At 30.7% G+C, this 27,613-nt stretch overlaps 2 protein-coding genes across 4 annotated transcripts in view; one reads left to right on the top strand and one right to left on the bottom strand.

The window, feature by feature from the left end:
• Window positions 1–1,056: 1,056 nt before the first annotated feature.
• lin (protein lines homolog) lies at window positions 1,057–21,704 on the bottom strand. The gene is made up of 2 exons (XM_075358033.1): window positions 21,412–21,704; window positions 1,057–3,174 (listed from the first exon to the last, which is right to left on the bottom strand). Exon 2 carries the CDS (start codon window positions 2,990–2,992, stop codon window positions 1,217–1,219), a length of 1,776 nt encoding a protein of 591 aa, XP_075214148.1. The 5' UTR covers window positions 2,993–3,174; window positions 21,412–21,704; the 3' UTR covers window positions 1,057–1,216.
• A 936-nt stretch (window positions 21,705–22,640) lies between these two features.
• gek (serine/threonine-protein kinase gek) overlaps window positions 22,641–27,613 on the top strand; it is a 215,917-nt gene continuing 210,944 nt past the window's right edge. Inside the window, exon 1 of one of the 3 annotated variants that reach the window (XM_075356769.1) lies at window positions 22,641–22,729. The gene's annotated coding sequence lies outside the window, so the exon portion shown is untranslated. Of the gene's footprint in view, window positions 22,730–22,778; window positions 23,032–27,613 lie in introns of those variants that run through there. The other 2 variants (XM_075356771.1, XM_075356770.1) reach the window with 2 other exon arrangements.

Raw genomic sequence — 27,613 nt, 5'->3', positions numbered from 1 at the left:
ACTTGCGATCTTTTTTAATTAAGTTAAATTTAACCAATTAAAAAGAAATTTGCACAAAGGATTTTCTTTGACACATGCCAGGCATTTAATTAAACAGTTTTCCAATGGTGGTTTTTAATATATTTCGGAGCTTTGTTAAAAACTGTTAATAGTAGTTAGAAGCATGATTTGATACACAGAATTTAAAAATGCATTTTTTAAACTAATATATTACACAGTACATTAGTCAAGTAAGGAATTCGTTTGTGTATATGAAATTAAAAATAATTTGGTAATATTTAGGGATTTGACATATAAAGGCTCTTCACTATCATCTACATCAATTTCAGATTACTGATTGCTTTATTCTTTATAGAATTCATAAAAAAAATTGCATCAACACCCTTCTTTGCCACAGTCAAAAAGTAAACAACAAACAACACAACAGTCAGTGTTCAAATATCTTTCATCACAGTGAGTTTGTGCAACAAACCCTTCATCTAATAATGAATGAAATCTAAAAATTTCCTGAAAATTATGATAAAATCCATTACGAACCTTAGAAAGTATGAAATGTTACAATATATCTGCAGCATTTTTCACAAAATTACTTATCATAACAGTCCAGCTCTAATATACCAAGAGTTAATTAGTATTAAACGGTGCTTAAAATTTCTGCAGAGGCTATATATCACTTTTAAATGAGGATATAAACTTCTGGACAACTAACACTAAAGATGCAAATTAGAAGTGCAGTAACATTTTACAGAAGAATTACCTTAATATAAAAAAAAACTTTTTAAAAACTACAAATAAATATTACTAACTCAAGCAAAAATATCCTGTTTAAACAAAAATTACAAATAGATGTAATTTCAAGAATCTATTAGATGGACTAATAATTTTTTAGTGATAAATTCTTTTTGATAATAACAAACAGTTCTGTAATTTATAGCAATTAGTTAATTTTATAGTAATGAAGAGATTGTAATAAAAATTAAAAATCTCAGGAAAACTGTTAAAACACACATGTGCATGCATACTTACAATGTATAAATTTAGATGAATTATTGAAATAAAATATTTTAATTATTAATAATTAATTGCACATTCTAGCATCATTTTTACAGTGTATAACTTAGTAATAAATATTAAACTAAAATACATATGCCTGAACTTAAAAATACTTTTTAACTTCTAATTATTTCACTTCAAATAATAAAATAAAAAAAGAAAATTAACCATTATGGTTACCTTCATACATCTGTTCACACTTCTCTAGTAACTTGAGCACTGGGTTTATATTATAAGGAAATAATGCTTTAGATACAAGTCTATGTATAGCAAAACGCAATCTTATAAGAACACCCATTGTATCATCCAGCTCACGAGCACAAACCGAAACAAATTCTGGCCAATTACGGCGAATATATTTTAGTAATCGCAGGAGGTACAATAAGAAACAGGTTTCATTTGAAACGAGTAAGTCTAAAAGAACATCTGAATCATGTGACACTGCCCTGAGAAACTGAACAAACGTAACAGCTGGACTCAAAGCTAGTCGTAAATCAGGAAGTGCAGATTCCCTATACAGGAGACCAGCAGTTACATCGAGGCAACACACCATACCTTCCACCAAAGCATCATCCTGATCAGCAAACAATTGAACAACCCACTGAGCGAGAGGTGTTTCCGGATGGAATGGCAAAAGCGCTTTAACACATAAATCGAGTTGACGAAGGACTTCTCGAATACTTCTTTCAATAACAGCCATATCTGCATCAGCATCTTCTACTTCTGAACTCAAAGAACTATCGCTAGAAGAATCACATCGTGTTTCTTTGACGGTAACCGCAACAGCTTTCAGAACTAACAATACTGCCTTTTGAAGAAGAGGTCTGTCTCCATCACCAGCGCCTCCACCAAATCTTCCACTGCCTCCTCGATAAGGCAATGAATCTAGAAGCCGCCAGTCCTTCACACTCCTAACAACTAAGTGAGCGAGAGAACAGGGTTCTTCAGCCAACACATCTTGTAAAGCTAATGTACTACCATAGCATAAAACCTCATTAAATAAATTCAATAAATGCTTCCATATCATTGGTGGAACTCCTGAGTTCAATAATGAAACAAACCCATCAAGATGGGCATAAAATGGTTTTGTGTCAACAATTGATAAATTGGCTTTGACAGATATTATAGCTTCCCAAAGGGCTAGAAATGTTATAACGGTAGCTTCATAGCTCTGAGAAAATGATGTTATAAGCGCACCAAATCTACTGACAACAGATGGCCATTTAGCCTCCAAAGCTTTAATACAAAGGCACTTTATATGACTACTGTCTAAACTTTCAGGATCATTGACACTCAACACATGACATGATGAGGGAGGATTATCATCACTGGTTCTCTCCTCTAAGGGGTGTTCATCACAGTCTTTCCACTCTATTATATGTTTAACAACTTCCAATGAGAAAGCCATTTTATGAGGATGAGTCGATTTGACCGCATTTTCAGTTAAACGATCAAGCCACCGAGGATCTACATGAGCTCTTGACACTATAAAAAATGCTGAAAGTGCACGTCCAGCAGCAAAACAAACAAACCTATCTGAATGGGCACCTAATTCAATTAAGTGATCAACCAATTCATGTTCATTTCTAATAAGTGCATCGATAACGTCAGTGATACGTGAACAAACAAGTCCTCTAGCATTCTGTTTGATTGCCACTTCGCATAATAATTGTACTGTGCTAACAAACTGTAATGTTCTATCTCTATTCCACTCTGCCACAACAGCCGTTCTACAACCTTGTAAATCATCTTCTGTAATGACTTTCATACCTTGGAATGGTTTTCTCAAACAACTTTCAGAAACTGAGCACAAACACTGTCCCAGAAGGTTCCTTTGTAGAAGTTCCAAGTCATCATTGATGCCATCATCCTGCAACTTCAGCTTTTTTCTGGCCGGCTCGTCCATGCCGGGCTCACTCGTCTCTTTTCTAAGTACCATGTAATCTGCCGATCAAATACACTCTATGAATGTCAGGTGACAACATTCCTCACAACAGATGACAACAGAAACTGGCTGAAATAACAGCATCTTTTTGCTGTTGATGATGCCATTTTATAGTACTGGTTTCAGTACATAACATAATGCTGCCTTTATTCACGTACATTTTCAACAAATTATATCTGAAACAGAATAAAAAAAATTATATAGCAAGATATAAGCAACTTAATATACAAAAAAAGTTAATTGTTTTTTTTAAAAACTATTATTTATAAGCCACAAATATTGAGCAAGTGTTTAGGACATAATACATAAAAGAGTGGAAATTACTGACTAGTCAAAGTAAGTTTTTATACAAATTCTTTTAGTTTTAAGTAAACAAAAAAAAAAAAAAAAAAAGTTAATACACAAACAACTTTTTCGCTCTAGAAAAAAAAGTAATTATAGATAAAAGCTCAATTCTTCTCGAAAATGTCAACATAAATTATGTCAACTCACCTTTATAATAATATGATCAATAATATATAAATAGTACAACCTGAATATCATAAAACCATTTATCAAAGTTAAACAAGCTTTGGGATAAAAAAATGGATAAATATTGAGCAAATACTTAGGAAAAACTAATGAAATAAAAAAAATCTTTTTTGGCATGCCAGAAGGCGGAGGTAGATTTCATTGGTGCTAAGGAGGGGATAAAAAAGATTTCCACCTTAAGTTAAGAAAAACTTCAAATTTACTCAATACGACAATGGTTGCATGTGAAAAAAGGTTTCACATGTTTAGCATAAGACAAGCCCCCATCTTGTTCCAGCAACATATGGTCAACCCTTGCTGTAAGGGTTGTCCATATCAAAAATTGTTACAGACAAATGTCTTAGGTAATGTTTAGAGGACTAACGAGCACTTTAAATCAATTTGATACTGTGCATATTAAGGGAGGTATGATTTTTTCCATCCCCTGAGCCAATGGTTGGTGATATTAAAAAACTTTAATAATATAAGTTCTTCAAAGTCCCTTATCTAAAGAATAATCAGAACTTTAAATGAATTTGATATTTTACTTAATAAGAAAGTTAATATACTTAATTACTTAATAAGAAAGGGTTGTCCATATCAAAAATTGTTACAGACAAATGTCTTAGGTAATGTTTAGAGGACTAACGAACACTTTAAATCAATTTGATACTGTGCATATTAAGGGAGGTATGATTTTTTCCATCCCCTGAGCCAATGGTTGGTGATATTAAAAAACTTTAATAATATAAGTTCTTCAAAGTCCCTTATCTAAAGAATAGTCAGAACTTTAAATGAATTTGATATTTTACTTAATAAGAAAGTTATAGCGATATTTTGTTTTTTCGAAATAGCCCCGCATTTCCATCCCCATGGTTCGATTTTTCCCAATAACGAACTCAAATAAGATTTTGGATCGTTATATTTTATGCATCAATTTGAAAGTGATTGGTGCAAAATTATGGCAGTTATTGTGTCCACAAGAAGTGAAATATATATAAACTGTTCAACTGATGGTGGTTTTGGGGTCTGGGGGATGTGAAACATGAAGATATGTCAAAATTTTACCGAAGTCAAATCATGGTACCCATTACAAAATAGATAGCTTACTTATGAAATCTACCTAATAAATAAACCTGAATTATTCTATATTGTTGCAGTGATTTAAATAAATACACAATAGATGATGACCAATAGTTTACTTTAAATATAATTTAATAAATCAAATATGAACTCTCAAATACAGCATGTTCTCTCTCTCTTCACTGTCTTTGCTACATTTTGCTTCCTATCACCACTCACTTGCAATCGATACTTAAACTACTGATCTACATAAACTAAAACATTATAAATTTAACAAGTAACATTTTGATTATAACACAACACACTCCCTCAATCGAAATGTTAACAACAAAAATAATACATATGATACAGTTGATAACATTACAAATATAACAATATCACATTAGATAAGTAACATAGCATAATATACCAAAAATTTACTAATGTCAAGAACAAAACACAATAAAGTCTAAAAACATAAAAAATTAAAAGAAACATTATTTCTTATTTTTTGTTTAACGTTAATCTTTCATGTGACACTTTACAAAGAGGCTTGGTGAGTAAGTCAGCCACTTGAACATCTGATGGTACATTACATACTCTTATTATACCTTGCTTAATTTTCTCTTGAATAAAATGATACTTAATGTCAATGTGCTTTAACCGAGTAGGCTGTTTGCAAGATTCTCAATTTATATAGCAGACAAACTGTTCTCAAATAAAGGTACAACTAAATCAGTTGAATTTTCTGTCACATCTAATTCAATTAAAATATTTGAAACAAACAAGCCTCACAGACACATTGACTGAACCCACCGGGTTGGTCTAGTGTTGAATGCGTCTTCCCAAATCAGCTGATTTGGAAGTCGAGAGTTCCAGCGTTCAAGTCCTAGTAAGGCCAGCTATTTTGACACGGACTTGAATACTAGATCGTGGATACCGGTGTTCTTTGGTGGTTGGGTTTCAATTAACCACACATCTCAGGTATGGTCGAACTGAGAATGTACAAGACTACACTTCATTCACACTCATACATATCATCCTCTGAAGTATTATCTAAAACGGTAGTTACCGGAGGCTAAACAGAAAAAAGAAAAAAAAGAAAGAAAAAAGAAAAGACACATTGACTGAGGGCTACATATTCTGCCTCAGTGGAAGTCAGAGCAATACATTTCTTTGAACATCAAGTCAGAGTACAATTACAAATTTTAAAACTATGTCTACTGGTGGACTTTTTGATAGAACAGTAGTACAATTTTTACTATAAACAAATTTAAAATCAAGAGTTTCTTTAATGTAACATAACACTCTTTTTAGTCATTAATAAATAATTACTAGAACAACTTTGTTATCTCATTAGAACTCTTAATACTAACACACAAATCTGGTCTGCTGATTAACATCGCACAATACAATCAAAATTATTATCATTGGACAAGAAACAGTTTTACAATCAGACATATTGAAATATTTTAAATACATTTTCCAGATACTGTATTTATTTTGATCTTTTAAACTTTGTTCAACAGTGATACTTGAATAATATGAAATTTCATCCAAATCTTTCATTTTAAACTTACCCATAATTTCATTCTTAAAAATATTATTTTCTTGCTGATTTCAGTCTCTGATAATTAAGTCATCAACATAAATTACTACATAAATTCTTAAATATAAATAATACATAATCTTAAATATAAACAATAATCATTATTTGACCTTAAAAATTCTGAAATATCATGAATTCACGAAATTTTTTATACCATAAATTGCTTTTTTCAGTTTGTACATCTTATCATTTGGTAAATTGCAATTCTTAGGTAAACGCATAAATAAATTTTCTTTCAGTTCACCACGCAAAAAAGCGCTACAGGCATTCTACTGCATAACAGGCCAGTCAAAATCTACACTAACAGCTAACATTAAATGTATTTAATTTGGCAACAGGAGAATAAACTTTATTCATTGACCCTTTCTGCATGAACCCCCTGGCAACTAACCTACATTTAAATTCAATTATCTTGCTTCGATTATCTCATTTAATTCTGTACATGCATTTGCTTTCAATAACATCGTATATTTCTGGCTTTTTAATAACATCCCATTTATTATTTTCAGCTAATGACTTCAACTCAACCTTCATAGTGTCCTGTCACTGTTTAACAAAAACTGGTTGAATAGCTGCTTCAAATGATGTTGGTTCTTAAGTGTTGACCACACTAACAAAGGCAGTCTCAGAATCACTATATTTAACTGAAGGCTGCAGCTGATCCCTAGGACGAAGCCACCTTCTGTCAGTAGGACTATGAATGCTCATGTTCAGAGAACTTCTTTCTAAACTTTCATCTGCAGTCTCATCCTTAATTATGTTTTCAACATTTTCAACTTCACATGTAGGTTCTTCTTTCTTCATATTGACATTACAATAAAAAAATGAAAAGTTATTGAATTTAGACAAAATAAAAATAACTCTTTCTAATGTTACTAGAAAATAAACTCTCAGTTTTTTGTAATTTCATCATAACTTATAAAGATTCCCATTTTACTTTTAAAACGGTACCAAACAGTGATTTTTACTTTTTTAAATCAAAATTTGGCTTATTTCCATAATTCATAAGGTGTTTTATCTTTCATTGTATTTGTCTCAGTTCTATAAATCATATACATATCTTGAATTTACTACTTCAGCCCAAAATGACTTACTTAGATGTTTTGCTGCCATCATCATTCTAGCTACTTCAATTATCATATGCATTTCTTGTTCAGCATAATCCATTCTGTTTGGGATTGTAAGAAACAGTGGTTTGATATTCTAATCCTTGCCGAGTCAGAAGTTATCTCACATTATGATTAACAAACTCCTTTACGTTATCTGTTCTTAAGATTTTCTGACCCCATTTGATTTTCACACACAGTTTCATAAAAAGTTCAAGCTTACCATAAATGTCATGCTTATGTTTTAAAAAATACATCTGTCTATAATGTGAATAGTCATCTTTCAATAAAAATATGTAACAAGAGCCACCTATTGAGTCAACTTCCATAGGACCACAGACATCAACATGGATTAAAATTTTGTAACATTAGTTGATTGTAAATTACTTCCTTTCAACAGTAACAATGTTGTGTTCCCTGCACATAGGCTTCATGATAGAAGGTTTTATTTTTATCTTCACACATAATACCATTATAATTCAAAAATTTTTTCACATGATTAAAATTTTGCCAAAATGTGCCAAACTTTTATGCCAGCATATTAAAGATTTTCTGAATTCACTATAGCATCATTAGCCATACAATTATGTTGGTCTACAAAATTCTGGTTATCCAAGCAAAACATCATGCAAAAAAATTTATTTGACATCTAGCTAATGCGCAGACTTAATTTGCTTCACTGTAAACTAATCATGCTTCATAGGATACAACTTCAAATAAAAACAACAATCTAGAACCTTGCCCTGTAGAGTCAATCCATTCCAAGTGGTCCAGAAAAAAAAATAGCTTGCTTAACAATCTCAGAAAAAATTCATATTATGTAGGTGCATACCCTAATGTTTTGGTAGTTCAAAACTAATTAAAAAAAAAAAAATTTTTATCCATTTCAAATGGTGGCCATTTTTGTTTTAAGCCTCATACTGTTTTTCAGGTTTGCAGGCATTTACTACTTTCCAAATTACTAAGCACTGGGTTGTCCTAGGCTTTTCAAACAAACTGCATTGTATTCAGTATATTCTGGCCTACAAATATCAAAGCCCTATTTCCTACCTAATATGACTTTGTTCATGCATGCTCTGTAGCTCAAAGTTATCAAATGTGAATGATCAATTTCAGTTTTTGTAGGGTAATTTCTTAAAGAAGGAACAGTTTCTCAGCCTCAATTTTGTTTGTGCTTTTATATATAAAATTATAGTTGTTGCTTTATATAAAATATCAATGGCAAGCAGCTTACCCTTTAAAAGTTAATTCTTTTAAAAATTGAATTCTGGGCTAAATTTCTATTGGGGTACCAAATAAATATATGAAAATTGCACACACAAAAGGTCTGTAGGTATCAAACTTCATTAAAAATTTCAACTTTGAGATTAAACTCAATGTAACTATAAAAAAATTTTGAATTTGAGCAAAAAATGCTTGATTTCCACATCCTGGATAAGTAGGCATACACAGTTATTCTATTATTTCTAAGGTATTTTAAACTAAGAAAACCACATTAATTAAATATAAATAAAGTACCTTACTATAAATAAACATGTAAACTGCTGAATATATAATTTTGAATTATTTTACATAAAAATTTTTTCTTCATTAAAATAATGTTATCCTGAAGATAACATTATAACATTGGCTAAACATTAAAAATTGTTTATAAAAGATAATAAATTAATTTATAATTAAAAAGAAGCCTAATTTCATTTATAAACGTGAATAAATACTATGTAAAAAAAAAAGTTATATATATTGCAACAAAACCAGTACAACGGCCAGAGTAATGGAATCCTGCCAATTACGATGAAAATAACAAATGAAAGGAATCCTTTTTCTAAGGCTAACCAGTCTGTTTAACAATCGTTCTTTGTAATACTGCCCACGACACATCCTCAACAGACGTTCAATGAGGATTACCAGACCAGGATAGGAATTTGTAGAAATATGTAAGAACCCTGACAAACATTCTCATGCTTCAACAATTAAGGAATTTGGGTCTGGTTCTGCAGGTCAAGAGGATAGGAGTAGACGAAGATCAGTTTTTAAGAAGCGAGTATGAAGCGAGACTGTCCATGTAGTACTGCAGTTTGTACAACATGTAAAGTGATGTCACAAGAATTCCAGTGTGGACAGTGGGTGAATGCAGGAAGTTGCTTGGTGAATTACTGATAGACAATTAGTGAAAGGGACAAAGTATTCAATTCATTTATAAACTATAGGGTAGTTTTATATGTGAACAGGAAAGGCATTTGCAGTAAAAAAACAGTAGGCTAATCTTATCTTCATAGTAACACAAAATCAGTTTTTAAAGGTGTAATGTTAGCGGTCATTATAATGTCTTTTGTCAGTTGAATTGAATTCTGGTTTTCATGATTTAACTACCAGTAAATGAATACTGGCTTTACTTGAAATTCTATTTTGTAGGTAATCATTGTTTATCACCATTATTATTGTTGTGGTTGTGATTATTTTATTATTGTCATTTATTGTAACTACTGTTATTATTTATTGATTTGTCTTATTTTACTTATGTTTTTAAGCTAATAAATTGTAATTATCTAAATATTTTCAATTGTTAATCTGTCAATATCCTGATCAAGCCGTGAACATGCAACCACACAAAAAAACAACTTAACCACCACACACAGTAAGAGAAAAACCTAAAAAAAAAATTAATACCAATAGTCAACTATCGTGGGTTCCTGCATCATCAGTCAGTGCCTATGCATATTTTATCAGTGTCTTCAATTAATTTTTTTTATTACTTTTTTACTCTTCAACTATTAATAAATATTAAATTATTTAGTTTTTATTTATAGGAAATTATGGAACGATTTACAATTACAGAAAAAACTGAGGTAATTTTGCTTTCCGAGGAATGTAACCGAAATGTTGATCAAACAGTAGCATTGTATGCCCTATGATCCCCTGGTAAAAAATAATCCAAGTCGTTCTTCTATGTACAGAATTTTAAAACAGTTTAATGATGCTGGAAGTGAACGGGCCAAAGATAGGAACAGTCAAAATACGGTTCAGCAGAAAACAATGAAATAGCGGTGGCTGTGGCAGTCATTGTGGATCCTCATGTTAGTTCAAGAAGAATTTCGCTCGACTCCAGGATATCAAAAACCAGTGTTCTGAGAATATTAAAACACATGAAATTCCATTCGTACCATATTTCACTTAATTAAGAGTAATATTTTGTCGATGGGTGCTGGAAAAAGTACAGGTAGACCAAAATTTTTTTCTTAATGTTATATTTTCTGATGAATCGGGTTTTACTTATCATGGAATAGTAAATAGACATTCATTATTGGGCAGTACAAAATCCACAGTTGCTAAGGGAAGTAGAACATCAACGTCCATAGACTGTCAATGTTTGGTGCAAAATCATACACTGTACATTAATTGGATACATTTTTTTGATGGAAATTTTAATGGAGAGAAATACACAGATTTTCTAGAAAATCAGTTGCCTTTACTGCTTGATGAACTACCCTTAAAGAAGAGAAGAACGTTGTGGTTTCATTATCATGACTCTCCTGCACATTATTCCTTTATCACCAGAGTAATTTTGGGCCGCAAATACAATGATTGTTGGATTGGTCAAGCTGGTCCAGTTCATTGGCCTGCTCCTACCCCCAAAATTACTCCAATAGAATTTTTTTTATGAGCTTACCTTAAAGAAAAGGTTTATCTAAAAGTACCAACTACCTCTGAAAACATGAAAGAGCATATAAAAAACGTCTGTACAGATATGAGGTGAAAACCTCTATTAAATGCTCATGGTCGTTTTTAAAACTTATCGAAAAATGCTTGGAAGTTGGACACCACTTTGAACATTTGTTGCTATAATTTATGTAAGTATTTTAAACAGAGCATTAAAATTTTTTTAAAGTATCAGTAATTCATTTAACCAAATATTTTCATAGTCGACATAACTAAACTGACCAAAGCATGCAACACATGCAGACCATGTACCATACTGGTATGTACTATTTGATTAAAAAAAAGCATTAAAACATAAATGGTTTTTATTTATCCTTTAATCGATTTTTTTAATTTAAAATTTAACATCAGATCGATGTAACTCGACAGCTGGGCCAGACCTAATGAATTTAAAAGTGCCAGTTTATGGGCCTACAAAATTTTTGAAGATGAATAACTAAAAAAAAAACTATCAATTTTAGAAAAAAATTCTGAAATGAAATTTAATTTTTTTTGCAAAGAATTTGGTCCAGCAAAAAAAAAATATGGGTTCCTATTTAAAAAAATTAAGTTGACCATGAAATTATTTCATCTTATCAAGGACAACATAGGTTGGGAATGTATTTCCCCCTTGAAATGGAAAAACTATAACAGGAAACATTTTTTCCTAAAATGTGTAGTTTTTGAGATGTGTCTCAATTTAAATGGACCACCTGGTATATTTATATGCATACACAAATCTATACTGCTATTAGTAACTTGTTAGTTAATGGTGCTAAATGAGCCACAATTCTTTGTGGATAGGTATGGGATTGTACAGGCTCCCTCAAGTATCTGCAAGTCTGTGCCTACATTGAGTGTTGTCTTCCCCCTCCACTAATATTTGTCTGCTTTACTCTGTTCTCTTAAGTGTACAGTTCTGTGACCTTTTATCAAAATGGAGGGTCAATGTTTTAAAGGTTTTTTTACTAATGAAGCTTGCCATAAAACTGTGTATGGAGTTTTCTGCGAGCACAGGGTGCACAGCTAAGTATCATTATCAGCACCTGGACACAATATCATTATAAGCAAATAAAAATCAGCTTAAAAGTTTAACTGATTTAATGCCTATTTCATGGCTAAAAGTAAAATAAAACCACAATATAAAACAACATTAAAAATCTAACTTAAATAAAAAAAACTGCTATCCTGCATATGCCAAACAGAAAAAATCGATGAAAACATATAATAATAGTGAAATATTTGAATACAGATGCATGGCCTCAAGCAGTAGTAAGACACTGGTAGTGTGGTTTCCTAAAATATTTCTGCTGTTAGCCCCAAATTGAAATTTATTATGCAATACCGCACAATGGACATAGTGAAGTATGTTGTGTACTGTCAGTTGGCAGTTGCAGCGAACACAAACAGGAGCATCGGTCCAAGTCATGAGATGTCCATGAATGAGTCTAGTATGCCCTATTTGCGCAAATAGCAAATAATAACTTTCTCTTGTCGATTTCTCCTGATTGAAGATCCTACAGTAACACATGATCCTTAACTGGACGAAGTTTATTACTTATAGCAGCATGCCATTCATTTTCACCACCCTCCTCAGAAACAATGCGATCAGTGAAAGAAGGCAAGCCTCTTTTGCCTTTTTCTGCGCAATCAGCGTGCTCACTGCCTGAAATGTCAATGTGGCTGGGTATCCAATAGAAACTCACACTTGTGTTATGTTTAACTGAATGTATCTCACGCACAACAGGGGTGTCTGGAGTACATGTCACTAATTGGCTGCAAGGGACTCATGTAATCTGAGTAGACAAGTACATGTCATGAATGTTGGGCTAAGTATATTTAAGGCTTTATTAATAGCAAATAACTCCTCGACGAAAACACTGGCGATGCTGAGAAGGCCTAACATGTATGTTCTACCTCCAATCACAAAAGCACAACCAACAGATTTATCGAGTTTAGACCGTCTGTATAAATAATATCACCTGGATTCAAGCAATTTAGAATACTGTAGAATTTTTCTTGTAAGATAATTTGATTCGTGTATTTTTTATATCAACTAAGACTAAAACAATAATTTATGAAACAAGACCACCAAGGGGGATGGTATAATGCTGAGTAACAGGAGGTAATTGTATATTTAGAGCCAAGAAAAGGCGCTGAGCTCTCATGCCTAATGGAGCAATAAATCTCGGATTTTCCAGTGAGCTAAATCGGAGCAGATCATTTGGTTTCATCTATTCCAAAGAGATTGCTAACCACTGTCCACTAGCAAGACTTATCACAGGGCTTGAATGAAACACACACCTGTAGTCAGACAGAAGAATGACTGACTGGTGCACTGCATTGAGCATCTTTAGAGCGGTGGCCCGCACTAATGAATAATTAATAGTCATGTAGCCATAGTCTAAATAGAAACGGTCCAGAGCTTGGTAGAAGCGCAACATGCGCACACGATCAGCTCTCACACAAATACTGGATAGAACTCTCAGCATGTCTAACATTTTTAGACATTTAACCTTTAGCTCCTTTAAATGTATAACCCACATCAGTCGTTGGTCAAACCACAACCCTAAAAATCTAACCTTTGTGTATGGTTCAACTGGTTCACCATATAGAAACAGTTGAAGATGAACATGTTTCCTCAACTGGGAAAAGCAAATGCACTTTGTTTTCTGCAGGGAAAAGGTGAATCCAGTAGTTTTACACCACGATTCCTACAAGTAATTGTAATTTAGAGCAGCCTCTCGACAGTAGCTAAAGTTCTACAAGCCACATAAATTGCATTAAGATTAAATCAATTAAAGATTATAGTGAAGAAGAAAAAGTGTTGTTTTCTTTAACAATGAATTTTGAGGTCACTTCAACTTGTAAATATCTACGAAATTTCATCTCTATGGCCAATCTTGCTGGGATGCTTTCAAAAAAGATAAAAAGCCTGTGAAATACAGCTTAAGAAAAATAACTTTGGATCATTCTAAGAATATAAGTGTTTCTGTCTACTTATACCAGGAAAATCATTATGCCCAACATGTTACAATAAAATATTTATTGACAAAGAAAGGGATGTTGAAAATTTACGACTCATCAGAAACTATAACAAAGGTAGGTAAGCTTGTGCTATTCTAGCAAATGTAGTGAAGAAAAAAAATTTGCAGCTTGATAACAAAAACTGAAAAAATTTCTACCATTGTCAGAAAAAGTTTCATTTCAAGGAAATACTGCCTATTTTTGATCCACATGACAACCCTCCAAACTTATCGAATATGTTCTGATAGAAAAACTGAATGTCATATTTCCAACACAGATAATAAAATTAAAATTATCAGTTTATTTCCGAATTCTTGCGTTGAGCAAAAGTTAGCAATGAATTTGAAGTGTCAAGAACATATGGTTGAATTAACAAGAAACCTAGTACAAGAGCAGGGTATTTTTCTTGAATTACAAAAAACAGAGAGCATCAAATGTAATAAGTGAAGACACAATACAAAAAGTTAGAAGTTTTATGAAGATGATGAAAGAAGGAGAATGGTGCCTAAGGTTCAAAAACAAAAACGGTTAGTGCTTTGAAATTTAAATGAGCTATTTTTTGAGTTTAAAAAGAAGAACCCTGACAATAAAATTGGAAGATCAAAAATGGTATCATTGCAGGGGCATTCATAATGTGTCTGTTTATACCACCAGAATGCAAAGTTGATGATTGATGGTGCCAATCTTAAAGTTGACTATAAAGATCTTTTGGAAATTCTGGTATGAATAACAAATAATTATGATTGTATGATGTGAAAATGTACAGGCAAACAGGCCTTGGTTGACATATTTGGAGAGTCTGAAAACTCAATGCCTGACAATATAAAATACAAACAATGGGTGACACAAGACAGAACTGAAATGATGACAATTATAAAATCACAAGAATTCTTTAAAATATCGTTTTTTAAACTTGAAAATCTAAAGATTCATCATTTTACTGCAAAATCACACAGAAAATATTTTAAAGACAAAAAAAAATCTTGTCAGATGAATACATTGTTCTGGCTGAATTTTCAGAAAATTATTCCTTTGTTGTACAAGACAAAGCACAAGGGTACCCACTGGGTAAAAAAACAAAAAAAAAAAAAAACACTTCATTTGTGTTTTACTATAAAGATCAAGAGAAAGTAGAGCCTTAGCTTTACTGACATAAATTAATATCTAGAATATAATACCATAACAGTCCATACATTTCAACTTCAATTACAAAATTACATTAAAGAACACCATCCTTCTATAAAAAAATTAATCTAGTTCTCTTATGGGGCTGCAAGCCAATATAAAAAGAATTTTATAAATAAATGCTATCATAAAGTAAATTTTGGACCTGATATATAATGGCATATTTTTGTATTGTGTCATGGGAAAAATGCTTGTGATGGCATAGGGGGTAGTATGAAGTGAAATTTGACATAGTCTAGTTTACAGTAGTTTTATAAGGATCACATCTTGACAGCTCAGAAAATGTTTAAATTTTGCAAAGAAGATATTAGGGGATTACATGCTTTTGTGAATACTGAGGAACTCCAAGAACTCAGTTCCAAAACCTTAAAGGAAAGGTACAACATTTGTCAGAAAATTAAAATCACTAATCATTTCATTGTTTTATACCACAATCAGAAAGTTTGCTAAAATATCAATACACATCATCATAATCTTATAGTGAACTTCATCAAGTAGCAAAAGTAGCGACATTGACATTTTAAAGTTAAGATGCAATTTCATATATTTATGATCGCCAGTTGTGGACTATGAAAGTGAAAATAGATGACTGAAACAAAGATGTGCTTTTGATGAAACCAACAACTTTTTAATATATGGGCCTTCTTATGAGAAAAATGACACGCAATATCTTAATTTTTCACAGAACATGAATAATTCTTACACTGATTCTTTTTAGGTCTCAACTTTTTCACAAGAAACAAATTTGAGACTAAACTTATTTACATGCTTAGCAGTTAATACTACAGCATCTTCACTTGATTTAAAATGCTCTTTTTCAACCAATAATCTAAACTGCATTGAGTTTACTGATTTTCAGCCACTGATTCTCAAGCAGACACAAAATGTTTGTACTGATCTGGCAGACATAATTATTTTTATAATAACCATTTTTCAGGTATTTCTTTCTTCTGCTGCTTAATAATAGCAGTTAAATTTTTAATTTTTGATAGAAAGTCATAACACAGTTTTCAAACTTTAAATTAAAAAATTACTGTTGTAATAGATGAATATTCATACTTGATTGATGCAATATATTGTTGTCAGTTTAGTCCACATTTCATTTGCATGTTGCACATTAAAATATGCAACAAAGTGCCGGATTGATTCTATGTGCATTACTAACACTTCTTGGGTGCATCATAAATTTCACACCTTTTCAATTTCAGACTTTCGAGCATCTGATTTCAAGCCACTCCACATCAAATCAACATAGTTTTATTACTTCTGTAACTCACAATCTCAGAATTTAAAGAAATTTGGCACATAGGTAGTTCCTATATGGACTAAGAAAAATACCAAATTTTATTATATCATACCCACCTGTTTTTTGAAAATAAGGCTAGTTTGATTTTTCAGAAATTGCTTAAAATTGCACAATGATAAATTATTTAAATAAATAGTTTCTCTTCTAATTAAGTTAAAATCATGGGAATGGTATCATTTTGTATTTTTTTTATATGACATACAACATGCTATTATAATGTTGTATGTCAAAATAATTTAAAAGTCAGTTTAAGAAAAAAAATTCAAATTTTATAAAAATTACAATCAATAGGAAACAAAATATTGTATAATAATATTAAATAGAAATTTGTAAAGGGGATTAAAATTATTTTCAATTAATCTTAGTAATTCCATTCATATAGTGCTTTAAATTTTAAAACAAAATTAGGCCTAAAACTGTAACTGCTCATTGGAAGTGACTGGTTAGTCCTCAGATAGAACATAACTTCTTGTTGGAGTTGATGATCTATGGTACACAGGACATCTGTGAAAGGTACCCACAAAACATCAGGCCATCTTGGGCAGTAAAATGATGGTGGTGGTTCTCAGGGACGCAGGAATGTAACTTTTAGTTCGTAGATCTTCATTTTTTCCATTATGTAAACAAGCCAACAATTTTTGTCATGGAGAACCATCATGTAACTTCTGAAAACACTTTCACTGTCAACTTATTTAAGGCTTCCAACAACTGGTATAAATGTGTGATATTGTTGGGTTAATTTGACTGTTAAGGATTCATTAAAATGATCTTTCAAAAATATCTCTGATAACATATAGTCTTCTTGAGTACTATATGTACAACTTATACCAGATACTTTGATGACTGCCCATTCATTAAATCATGGGGAGTCAAGATTTGTTTCTCAAAGGGTCGTTGCAAACTAGCTCTGGCTGTAAGTCTCTTTACTGCTCCATAGACTCCATTGTAAGGCCCTTTGTCATGAGCTGTGGAAGAAAAGTGCCATTCAGCTTCAATGCCAAAATCTTGCTTATGGTGGCACAGGTTGTAAAAATTCTTCTTGTTCTTGTACTATGCAGAATACTTATCAGAAAAATAAAATATATTTTTTGGGATCTTTCCAAACTTTGCTGTCAAGTAATCAGTAAGTTTCTTCTGAAAACTAAACAGCCACTGTGTCATGCTCAAGGCAAAGGTACAACAATAAAATTTAGGTACTGAACTTTTTCGTCTTCTGTATAATAGACCACAAAAGGGTGAACCACGGCCTGATCACTAGTCCAGTGATAGCTCTGAGCTTCATCTTGAACAACCATGCCGTAGTTTTCAGTGAAATCCATTGATAGTGTATTCAGATTTATTCAAGTTTTCCTTGATGAGGAAGTATAATTAATTATTGAAGTTTTCCTTGATGTACGTGAAGATGGTTCACGTACAAGGTCTGTTGTTTGGCAATAAAATCAGATCAAATTAGTATTGATAACTTTGTGCAGATTAGATCAAAAAACCCTATTGAGGGTAGTTTTTAATGCACATCGGTCAACTGATATCCACTGCGAAATGTAATTTTTTAAATTAGGTTCTCCTGAAATGATTTTTCTAAGACTGTCCTAATTTCTTTATTTCCTGGACATAAGGTACAGTTGTTCATCAATCGATTGATGGCGGATTACATAACATTTCTGCTATGCAATGTTTGTAGGTTTTTAAGTCATCATAGGTGAGGACCCCCAATTTTTCATGCATACACACATAGCAAGAGTACCACTTGCCCCTAGCCAAAACACAATGTTTAGGTCTAAGCTTGGTAAATTTTGAAAAGCGTACTTGAGTAATTGAAAATTTACTTATGAATAATGCATACACCACTAGCTGCATAAAAAATGTATTTGGAAAGTTTGGTTTTAATCCCACTTTCATCAATGATTTCATTCCTGGCATAGTCCTACTGATTTCATCATTTTCACAAATGAGCCTGACTTTTTCAACAATTTCTTTTGGTAAATTTTTACCTGATTTTGGATTAGGTATTTATAAAATTTTTGTTTGTTTGAGTTAAAAATTATTTTTGACTGGTGGATGGTCCACCATCCAATGCGCTGAATTACATGGTGTAATTCAGCGCATTAAACTCGCGCATGATTTTTCTTATACTTTAAGTTTCTGGAAGGCACGTCAAAATCATCAACTTCTTGTTCCTACTGTTTGAATCTGCAAATCTTGTCTTCAGATTTTGTACAACAGAATCACTTAAATTTTCATCTTCACTTGATCTTCATCTTGATGAATAAAGGTTGTAGGAACATTTCTCACTTTTTAAGGCAGACATTTTCTTTCTACAAAAATGACAAATCTTGAAATTTTTGGAATTTCAGGATACAAACTGCACATCCATTCTGTGAAATTTTGTTAGCCTCTTTTTATCTCTAATAATGTGACTGCTCTTTTTGAATAGATTGAAACACTGCCTTGTAAAAAAAAAAAAAAGGGTAACTGTTTGCAATTTTTTGTTATAACAATTACAATCACTTAATTTATTTTATCAACTAGCGCATATTTTTAAAAATCAATACGGTACAACAAAATAATTAATAAAACAAGCTTTGTAAGTTACATACAAAATGAATATTTTCAACTCATAACACGGGGACATCATTTCTTATAACTCTGCACAGCCCTGACTTCAACTAATGACTTGACCGAGTAGGACTGGGTGGTGAGGGATGAGCCTATTTTAATCTTTTAAAAGCTTACACTGAATTTAAATTATTTTAACAATAAATTATTATCCTCCCACTGCCAAACTTTGTAGATTGTTTAACAATAATGTAAGCTATTTAAACATATTAAGAACAATTTTGAAAGTACGTTTTTCCAAAATTTTAGTTGGAAATTGCATAAATATTTTTCATAACAAGCTATAGCATATTATATGTCATATAAAAAGGAATTTAAAAAGTTACAAAATGACATCATTCCCATGTTTTTAACTTAAGTAGGAGAGGAGCTATTAATATTTAAAGAATTCGCTGTTGTGATTTTAAGCAATTTTTGGCAATTTTATGTATTTTAAAAACAGTATAATATAATAATAACATTTGGCATTTTTCTTAGTCTACATAGGAACTACCTATGTGCCAAATTTCATTAAATTCTGTGAGGTAAAGTGTGTGTTATTTGACATGGAATCATCACCCTTTCTGTTTATCTCCACTGGTAATGACGAAGAGATCTTTAGCTATCAATACTACTTTCACCCAGAATTTCCAAACATTCCAATTATTTTTATTTAACTTCATAAACTGCTGTGATTTCATATTGAGATTATCCATGTGGTCACAACTTGGACAATGCTCCAAAAAATTTTCATGCCCTCTGGTCATTGTTATTTGACGGAATCCATAAACTGATGCAAAATGCTTTAAATAAGACCTCTCACATACAGTATCTCTCTCTCTTGATTTTCTTTTCTGCAGTACAATCTACGCTCACTGCTATCGCTCGATATAAACCAAAACAATGACTGATATATATATATATATAACTCTATCTCTCCCTCTCTCTACATATATATAAAATAACTCTGAGCTCTAGAATATCTGCTAACTCACTCACTCTTTTTTTCTGTTTAAGCCTCTGGAACAACTGTAAGATATCTTCAAACACCCAGAACTTCTGTTAGTGTCACACATATTTTATATAAGAGGTAATGGTAATATAGCGACAGTTAAATCAATCAAAACAGGAAACCACTTCAATTCACATTTTCTCCAGTATGTTTATAATAATATTGTTGTTCTTTTACTTACAGATTGTTTATGAGTTTCTTAATCATAATTTTACCAAAAAAGTGTAAGCAATATATTACATGCTTGTATAACTAAAAATAAATTTACTTCTGTAGTGATTATGACACTTGCAGATTAATATAACCCATTAATATATGCCAGTATAGATGCATCCAAACAGAATAACAAATTTAAAAGATTCCATTAGATGATTTTCAGTTTTATTTACATAAAAAGGTTATTGTGGTCAACTGGATTTGACAGGTGATTAATACTTTAAGGTTATACTAAATATGCAATGTGACTAAGTTAAGATAATCTCAGTTGTTTTGGTGCAAACTTAAATAAAAAAAAATGCAGTTATAAAAAAATGAAATATTAGCAAAAGAATGCTAAAGATATGAACAGTTTTTAATTAAGTGAGGAATAAGTATTTACATCATATTGAAAATGGACCAATACTGATAACCTATTAACAATATCAGTTTATTTCTTTTGACAAGTATAGAAGGCATAAAACATTTTTTTCAAACGAAGTAATGTAAATGTGCACGATTTCTTAATTAAAATATCTGGAACTCAGTCTTTAATTTACAACACACATTGTATAAAAATTAAGAGAAACCATGAATAGCAAATAGTTATTAAAAAACTTGGAAAATGAAACATCGTTTATAAATGTTTACTTCCTGAAGGCAAAGAAAAAGTTATACTAAAATTCAAACTTTGGGCACAGAATGCCATAAACGAAATATTTCTTGTTAACAGTAAATTTCAGTTCTAATGATCAATCATATAATTAATAAATATAATGGCAGATGAAGTAAAATTTTCTCAATAAGCGTCGCAAACGTAGCTACACAAAATGCAGAGAAGCAAAACGGCAAATTACAATAATTCAGGGTTAGGCATTTCTTACTATAGACATGAACTTGTGATAATAAAAGGTAAGTTTAAGTAAAACTTTTAGTCTAAAAATTTAAATATATTATCGCAAGTGAGCCCCAAAATGTATCTGAAAAGAAGTCCTACGTCCTCATTATGGGTAACAAGATTGCTACTGTTTAGGCTTCTAACAATATTACTAAATTGACAGCCTCAAAAGAAATTATTCAATAAAAAAAATATAAAATAACACTTACAATAGCATGAAGTATTGGTACGAAATCATAATTCACAAGGAACTCATTCAGAAACATCATTAATTAATGAATAAAATCTAAACAGTCCAACTGAGGTAGGTTCACATACACTCACTTATAACTAAAATATATTAGCGGAAATCTTGTAAGACGTGAAATGCTTTCACTAAACTTGGACACAAGAATCACTAATTAAAAAATACTAATACTGTAAAGTACAATCGGAGAATACATTTCAATCGTTCATAACAACAACACAAACCAGATCACCAAAGGCGAAATGTTATTACTTCCTAAATCAACGCCATTTTGAACTATATGACGCTGCTATCAAGTAAGGTACATAATTTTGTTTACAACTGGAATTTGGGTAATGTTTGGGGGGAAAACTTAAAATTTAGAATGATTTGATACTTAATGATACTTAAAATTATAATTTTTTAAAGCACAAAAAATTATTTTACAAACAAATTTCACCCATGTTTAATTATCTATTCTTAAGGACTTCAGTCACTATACAACCCGATCTTTGCTCCTTGCAATAATATACGAATATGGTTATGGCAAAGTGTTTAAGATACATTTCTATAATTAATTAACTAAATATGCTTAACATTTTGAGAAAAAATCGCAGAGCTTTATATTTCATCTACGTATACTTAAAATCTCGTCACTTAAAATGTCTCTTGGTAAACAAGAAAAATATAATAATTAAATCGCCAAAAAGTAATAAAATAGTTAAAAAATAATTTTCGTGTGATATTAAATGCTTCAGGATATTTAAATTAATTAAAAAAATAATAAAATGCTCACTAAAACGGGTTCATTTTAATTTGTATTCAAGTTCTTTATAAACATAAATAAAAAGCGCTAAGATTAAATGGAAAAAAATTTTACCTAAACATAATTTTTTCACGGAATAATGCGTTATCTAAACTTTTGTTTAAAGAGAACACTTGCGTATTCTGCTTGTAGAAATGTAAAACCAAAAATTAATGGTTTTTATTGCGTTGCGTTAATGAAATAAGATAAAATGAAAAAAATTGTTTTATTTCGTGAAACTTTAAAGAATTTAAAAACTGATCTATAGGTGATGAATGTAATTTGTTTTAAGATTTGCATATGGTTCGGTCACCACGAATTCATTCAGTCATTCATTCATAACAGAGTAATATTCCCAACACTTGGCAATCTTGTCCATATTTCACACTCCCAGAATTCCTGTGCCTGCCAAAGTAGTCGAAGGTGTGGCAGCCATATTTTATTGTAAGGCCAGTGGGGGTCAAGGGTTGACCAATTTAAGTGCGAGATGTGTCGTGTAAGTGTTGTATGCAGTATTTGTGATTGAAATACAATTTTTATTTTTATATATGATGAATGGGTTGATTGTGTTATAAAAATAGTACTTACTGATGGTTGTATTTTATGTAATGTTTTATTTGTATGGTTATCATTTAGGCTAGAATCTTTACTTCTTGCGGAATTGATTATTTTATTTCAGTGGATTAATGTGTATAGTTTGGCATGAATGTGTTTTTAACCCATATGATATGCGTACTCTCTTGTTTTATTAAGTCGTAAGGTCACGACGACGATATGGTTATTGATCATTAATATGTGGTAATTGTATATACATTTTTATGTCATAGTAATTTAATATATATGTACATATGTATATGTTACAGAAAACTTGACCGTTACCTCCTTTGTAAATGTCATTTGTAAATTTTTGGTTAAATTGTTCTTGGTTCTCGGGAACCATATATTCTGAACTATCGTTGATTTGATATTTTTCATATCGACATTTAAGTATCAATTCAGACCAATCATAAAATGTAACTTATGAAAATACATTACTTTTTGCCTTTAAGAGTAGATCGAACTTTATGAATTAGGACTTATAATTAGTAATTTGTTATGAAGCTATTAAAATGATAAAATTAGTTTTACACATTATATTTTTACCCTTAAACATTTGTTTATCATTATCACATTTTTATTAACAGTAGTAATGAATTAATGAGTTTTATTTTTTGTAAAATATTTTTTTATTTTGATCTTATAAATAAAATTGGCCGAATTTATATCTAGGTATCTTTTTATAGTATTTTGAGTTCAAGCCCTATGTCTTTAATAGGGAAGTTAGAAAATTGTTTGTACATAACATATGCTTACCTTTAAATAGGATTATACTATGAGTTTTGTAGTGGTGTAGTGTTATTTTAAAGGGTTTATTTCTTTTCTTGTACACGAGTTGAGTTTATAAGTAATATAAAATTGTAGTGTACATTATAGAGAAAAGTTTTCCATTTTTTTTTTAATGTTTATTAACTGTTTATTGTAGTTTGGTTAATATTGTTTTATGTTATGGAATCAGTTCTTATGTTTGGTTGATTATTGAAAACACATGGCAAATATTTTATATAAATTGATACATATTTTCATTTAGAGCTTTATGTTATTTTTTTGAGAACATTTTATTTTCCTGTTGTATTTTATAATTTTTTTTTATAACTGTTAATTACAGTTTTTTAATGTTGCTGATTTCTTTTAAGTTCTTGATTCTTATTGTCCCGGATTGGTAATTGACTGTTAGGAAAGTTTAAAGTAGTTGTTGACCTAATATATCAGTCCAATTTTCACCAACCAAGTTGTAAAGGTTGATATTGAACATGTAACATCAAAAAACCAGTACTGTAGTAAAGATCTTCTTTTGTTAATTGAGATGAATTTGTCTTTAGGTTTCAAGTTTGATCCTAGATTATTGTTAAGTGTTTTTTTAACTATCATTTAGTTTATTTATTGGTTTATTAAAAATTCAAATGTAACGACTACAGAAAGAGTCAGGCTATCTATATACATGAAATAAACAGTGATTATTAAAAATTTTGATTACTATGTTTCAAAACTGCTATATTTAAAAAATAGATAAATAAATGTTTTATGGTAGGTCAGATTAACTTTTTAAGGACAGAAGGCGTAACTTGGCAATAAATCTTCACAGTATTAACTGTTTGGGCTAAAACATTAGAGTAAATGATGAAAGGAATTTGGATTTTATGTTCCACTTACTCAAAATATGATCTGTTCAATGTACTGCATGATGTAATTTACAAACTTCTGCATGGCTCTGTAGTAGACCTCCATAGGAATCTTCTATCATTTGGACAAAGATCTTTGAATGATATCAAATCAAACAAACTCAATTCAGTTTTGGAACAAGTAATAATTTGGAGGAGGAACAAAACCACAAAAAAAAACAGGGTCACAACCAGTAACTGATGAACCAGCCCTACCAAGATAATTGAAACATTGCACTGAAAAACATTATGGAGTGAAAGTAGGCTGTTCAAAATACTATTACACTCAATTTTCTGCATGAACTGTACAATCCTTGTACACAAATTCTTTCTCAATGATTTTTACCTTTAAAACTAAATTATCAACATTGCCTTAACTCAGGATATCTTGAAATACAGATTTTTAGTGGTGGGAAATGTTTACTAACACATTTCAAATTTTGCTTTTTATTTCTGAAGTGTATGTGAATTGCCAACACTTGTCACTAGTAATAACCTAATCGAGTAAGTTTTTGTCCATTTGATCATAATTCAATAAATCTTGCAGCAACTTGCTTGTCTCTTCTGACTTTGTGACTGGGAATACAGGACAGATTATGCATACAGTTTCATTTTTTTGAACTTTTATGGAAAGGTAAATGCTCAATTGTTTTCAGTATGTGGAGTATTTGTGCATTCATTTCAGCAAAATCATTTAAGATGTTACTACTTTGACTAGTTTGGAAATGGTAATGATATTGCCTTCAGTTTTCTGAAGGTAGTTTTTTTGAACTGTCATAGTGTTGCCATCTTTCATAGACTGTCTTTTGAAAGGTGAAAGGTAGGTCTTGTTCCTTTCGAAATACTTATGCCACATGGTTTTTTTTTGTTAATATATAAGATGTCCTTGCTTTATAAAATTCAAATCATACTAACACTGACTGATATAGTCTTTGAGGAGGAGGTTTTGTAATATACAGCTCTGCTTTTTTGGGGGGAGTATTAGTTTTGCCTTGGCAGGAAAAATTCAGTTTTTGGATCACCTGTATATTTGTGACATTTTCTAACTTGTTATAAAAGATAAAGTAATTCTTGTTTTATGAGAAATTAATATTTTTTTAAGCATACTGAAATTTTATTGCACATAATTTACTATAACTAATACTGTTAAAAAAATTGTTTTCTAATTATGTGGAAACTTATGGAAATATTAAAATTATAAACATAATTATATCTGATATCATGTGACATCCATTCCAGTCAATCTTAACTACCCTAGACAGATTGAGGAGTGTAGCGACTGACTGGTTGATTATACAATGTACATAGATCAGTTGAGATGAATATTGTACTCTTTTCATAACTGAGGAAAAATTATGAGACGATGAAGTCATGCAGCATAAAATCTAAGTTCTGACTGACTGATGAAGAATGATTATGAGAGGAGGATTTGATTGTGACTAACAGGCAATATAAATAAAATTATAACTAACTAATGGAAGAATAACTGTCTTCATCTTGAACACCGTATAACAACAATTAAGTCTTAAATTTGTGTTTGAACAGATGTATGAGATACAGTGAAAATTTCATGAATTAATCTTCATTAGTACCTAAAATAATAGGATTTATGAAAGAAATTTTGCTAGAAATTGCATTTGAAACTTTTTAATTACATTCTTTAATATTTATCAGTTTTTCACTTTATGCAGAATTTATCTTTATAAATTCTGCATAAATAGATAATGCTGTGTACAGTAGCCTACTGACATATTATACCTTAATGTTAACCAAATTCTAACATTTTTTGATTGCCTATATTACCTTGAGAGAATTGGAAAATCGCTTTGTATATTTGTGGTTCATGTGTTTTTTTTTTTTACAAAACTACGTTATTTTGATACTATTTGCCGACTGACATTATTAAATTAATTTGGGTTTTGTATACATCAATAAAAATACTTTTTTTTTTTTTAATAATTCTGGGTTATATTTATCAAATCTCTGAAAACATATTTCATTTGTCTAGCAAAACATCATGGGTGTTTATGGTTGTAACCAAAAGACTTTCCAGTAACTAAGCTCCTGTCATTTATGCACCAGGAATTACTTACTTTCAGGACAAAAACCTTGCATATTAATTATTTCACAGCACTTTTTCCCCTTAAAATTATAAATTGTAAAAATAAATTGTCAGCTTTTCTATAGAATGTTTTTAACCCTATATTTTGAAGATGATCCAAATTATTTTTTTGATGCAAAAAAAAACGCAAATTGTAATGTCTAATTAGGAAATGGAATTACAATACATTTGCAGATATTTTATATTCTACAATGTTGGTTGTAATGTACTACAGTAGGTGCAATATTCAATGTAGTACATTGGTTGTAATCTTATATTTTATGAAATTCAAAGAAGCATTTATCGTTAAAGCATATTTAATTTATCTAGCAAAATATTTGGGGTAGTTGTGGTTGTGACCAAAAGACTCTAGTAATTAAGCTCCTGTTTCTGTACCAGGAATTCCTTACTTTTTGAACAAAATGTATTTATGTTAAAAAGGGCCCCTTACAACATAATTCCTTTCCTGTGTTAGTTTTTTTAATTATAATTGTGAAAAAAAGTCTAGTGCTATAAAATTAGGCATATTAAACATTGATTAGGCAAATTAAACATTCCTAGGTTGAGATTTGTTACTTTTTAACAGTTTTGCTTTCAAGTAGAATAATAAAATAGAAAACAGTGTCTATATAATACTCATTCCAACACTTAAATTAGACAGATGCCAGATTTAAATAGAAACAAACATTGCATGTACATTTAATTGACTTGTAATTAAAGGGATGTATTCTGCATTGTTGCAGCTAATGGAACAATCTAGCAGTGACTGGAATGAATCATATATGCCTTATTTTGGTGTAGTCTGAAGACAAATTATTACATTTCATTAGATGACTAATATAGTCAAAAAGGTGTCCCTTCAACAATAATTGATTTTTTTTAGAACGTTGAATGAAAATTTCAAATATAAGTTTGTGATGAATAATTTCTTTGTTTATGGAAATCTGACAGCATAACCTTTATCAATTTTAAAAAAAAAATTATTTTTCGTAAAGTGCATCTTGTGACATACATCCAATAT

The sequence above is a fragment of the Lycorma delicatula genome, chromosome 2 (genome assembly GCF_047948215.1).
Source record: "Lycorma delicatula isolate Av1 chromosome 2, ASM4794821v1, whole genome shotgun sequence".
Lineage (NCBI taxonomy): Eukaryota > Metazoa > Arthropoda > Insecta > Hemiptera > Fulgoridae > Lycorma > Lycorma delicatula.
The sequence above is the reverse complement of the archived record's forward strand: the minus strand, read 5'-3'. Positions and strand labels throughout refer to the sequence as shown.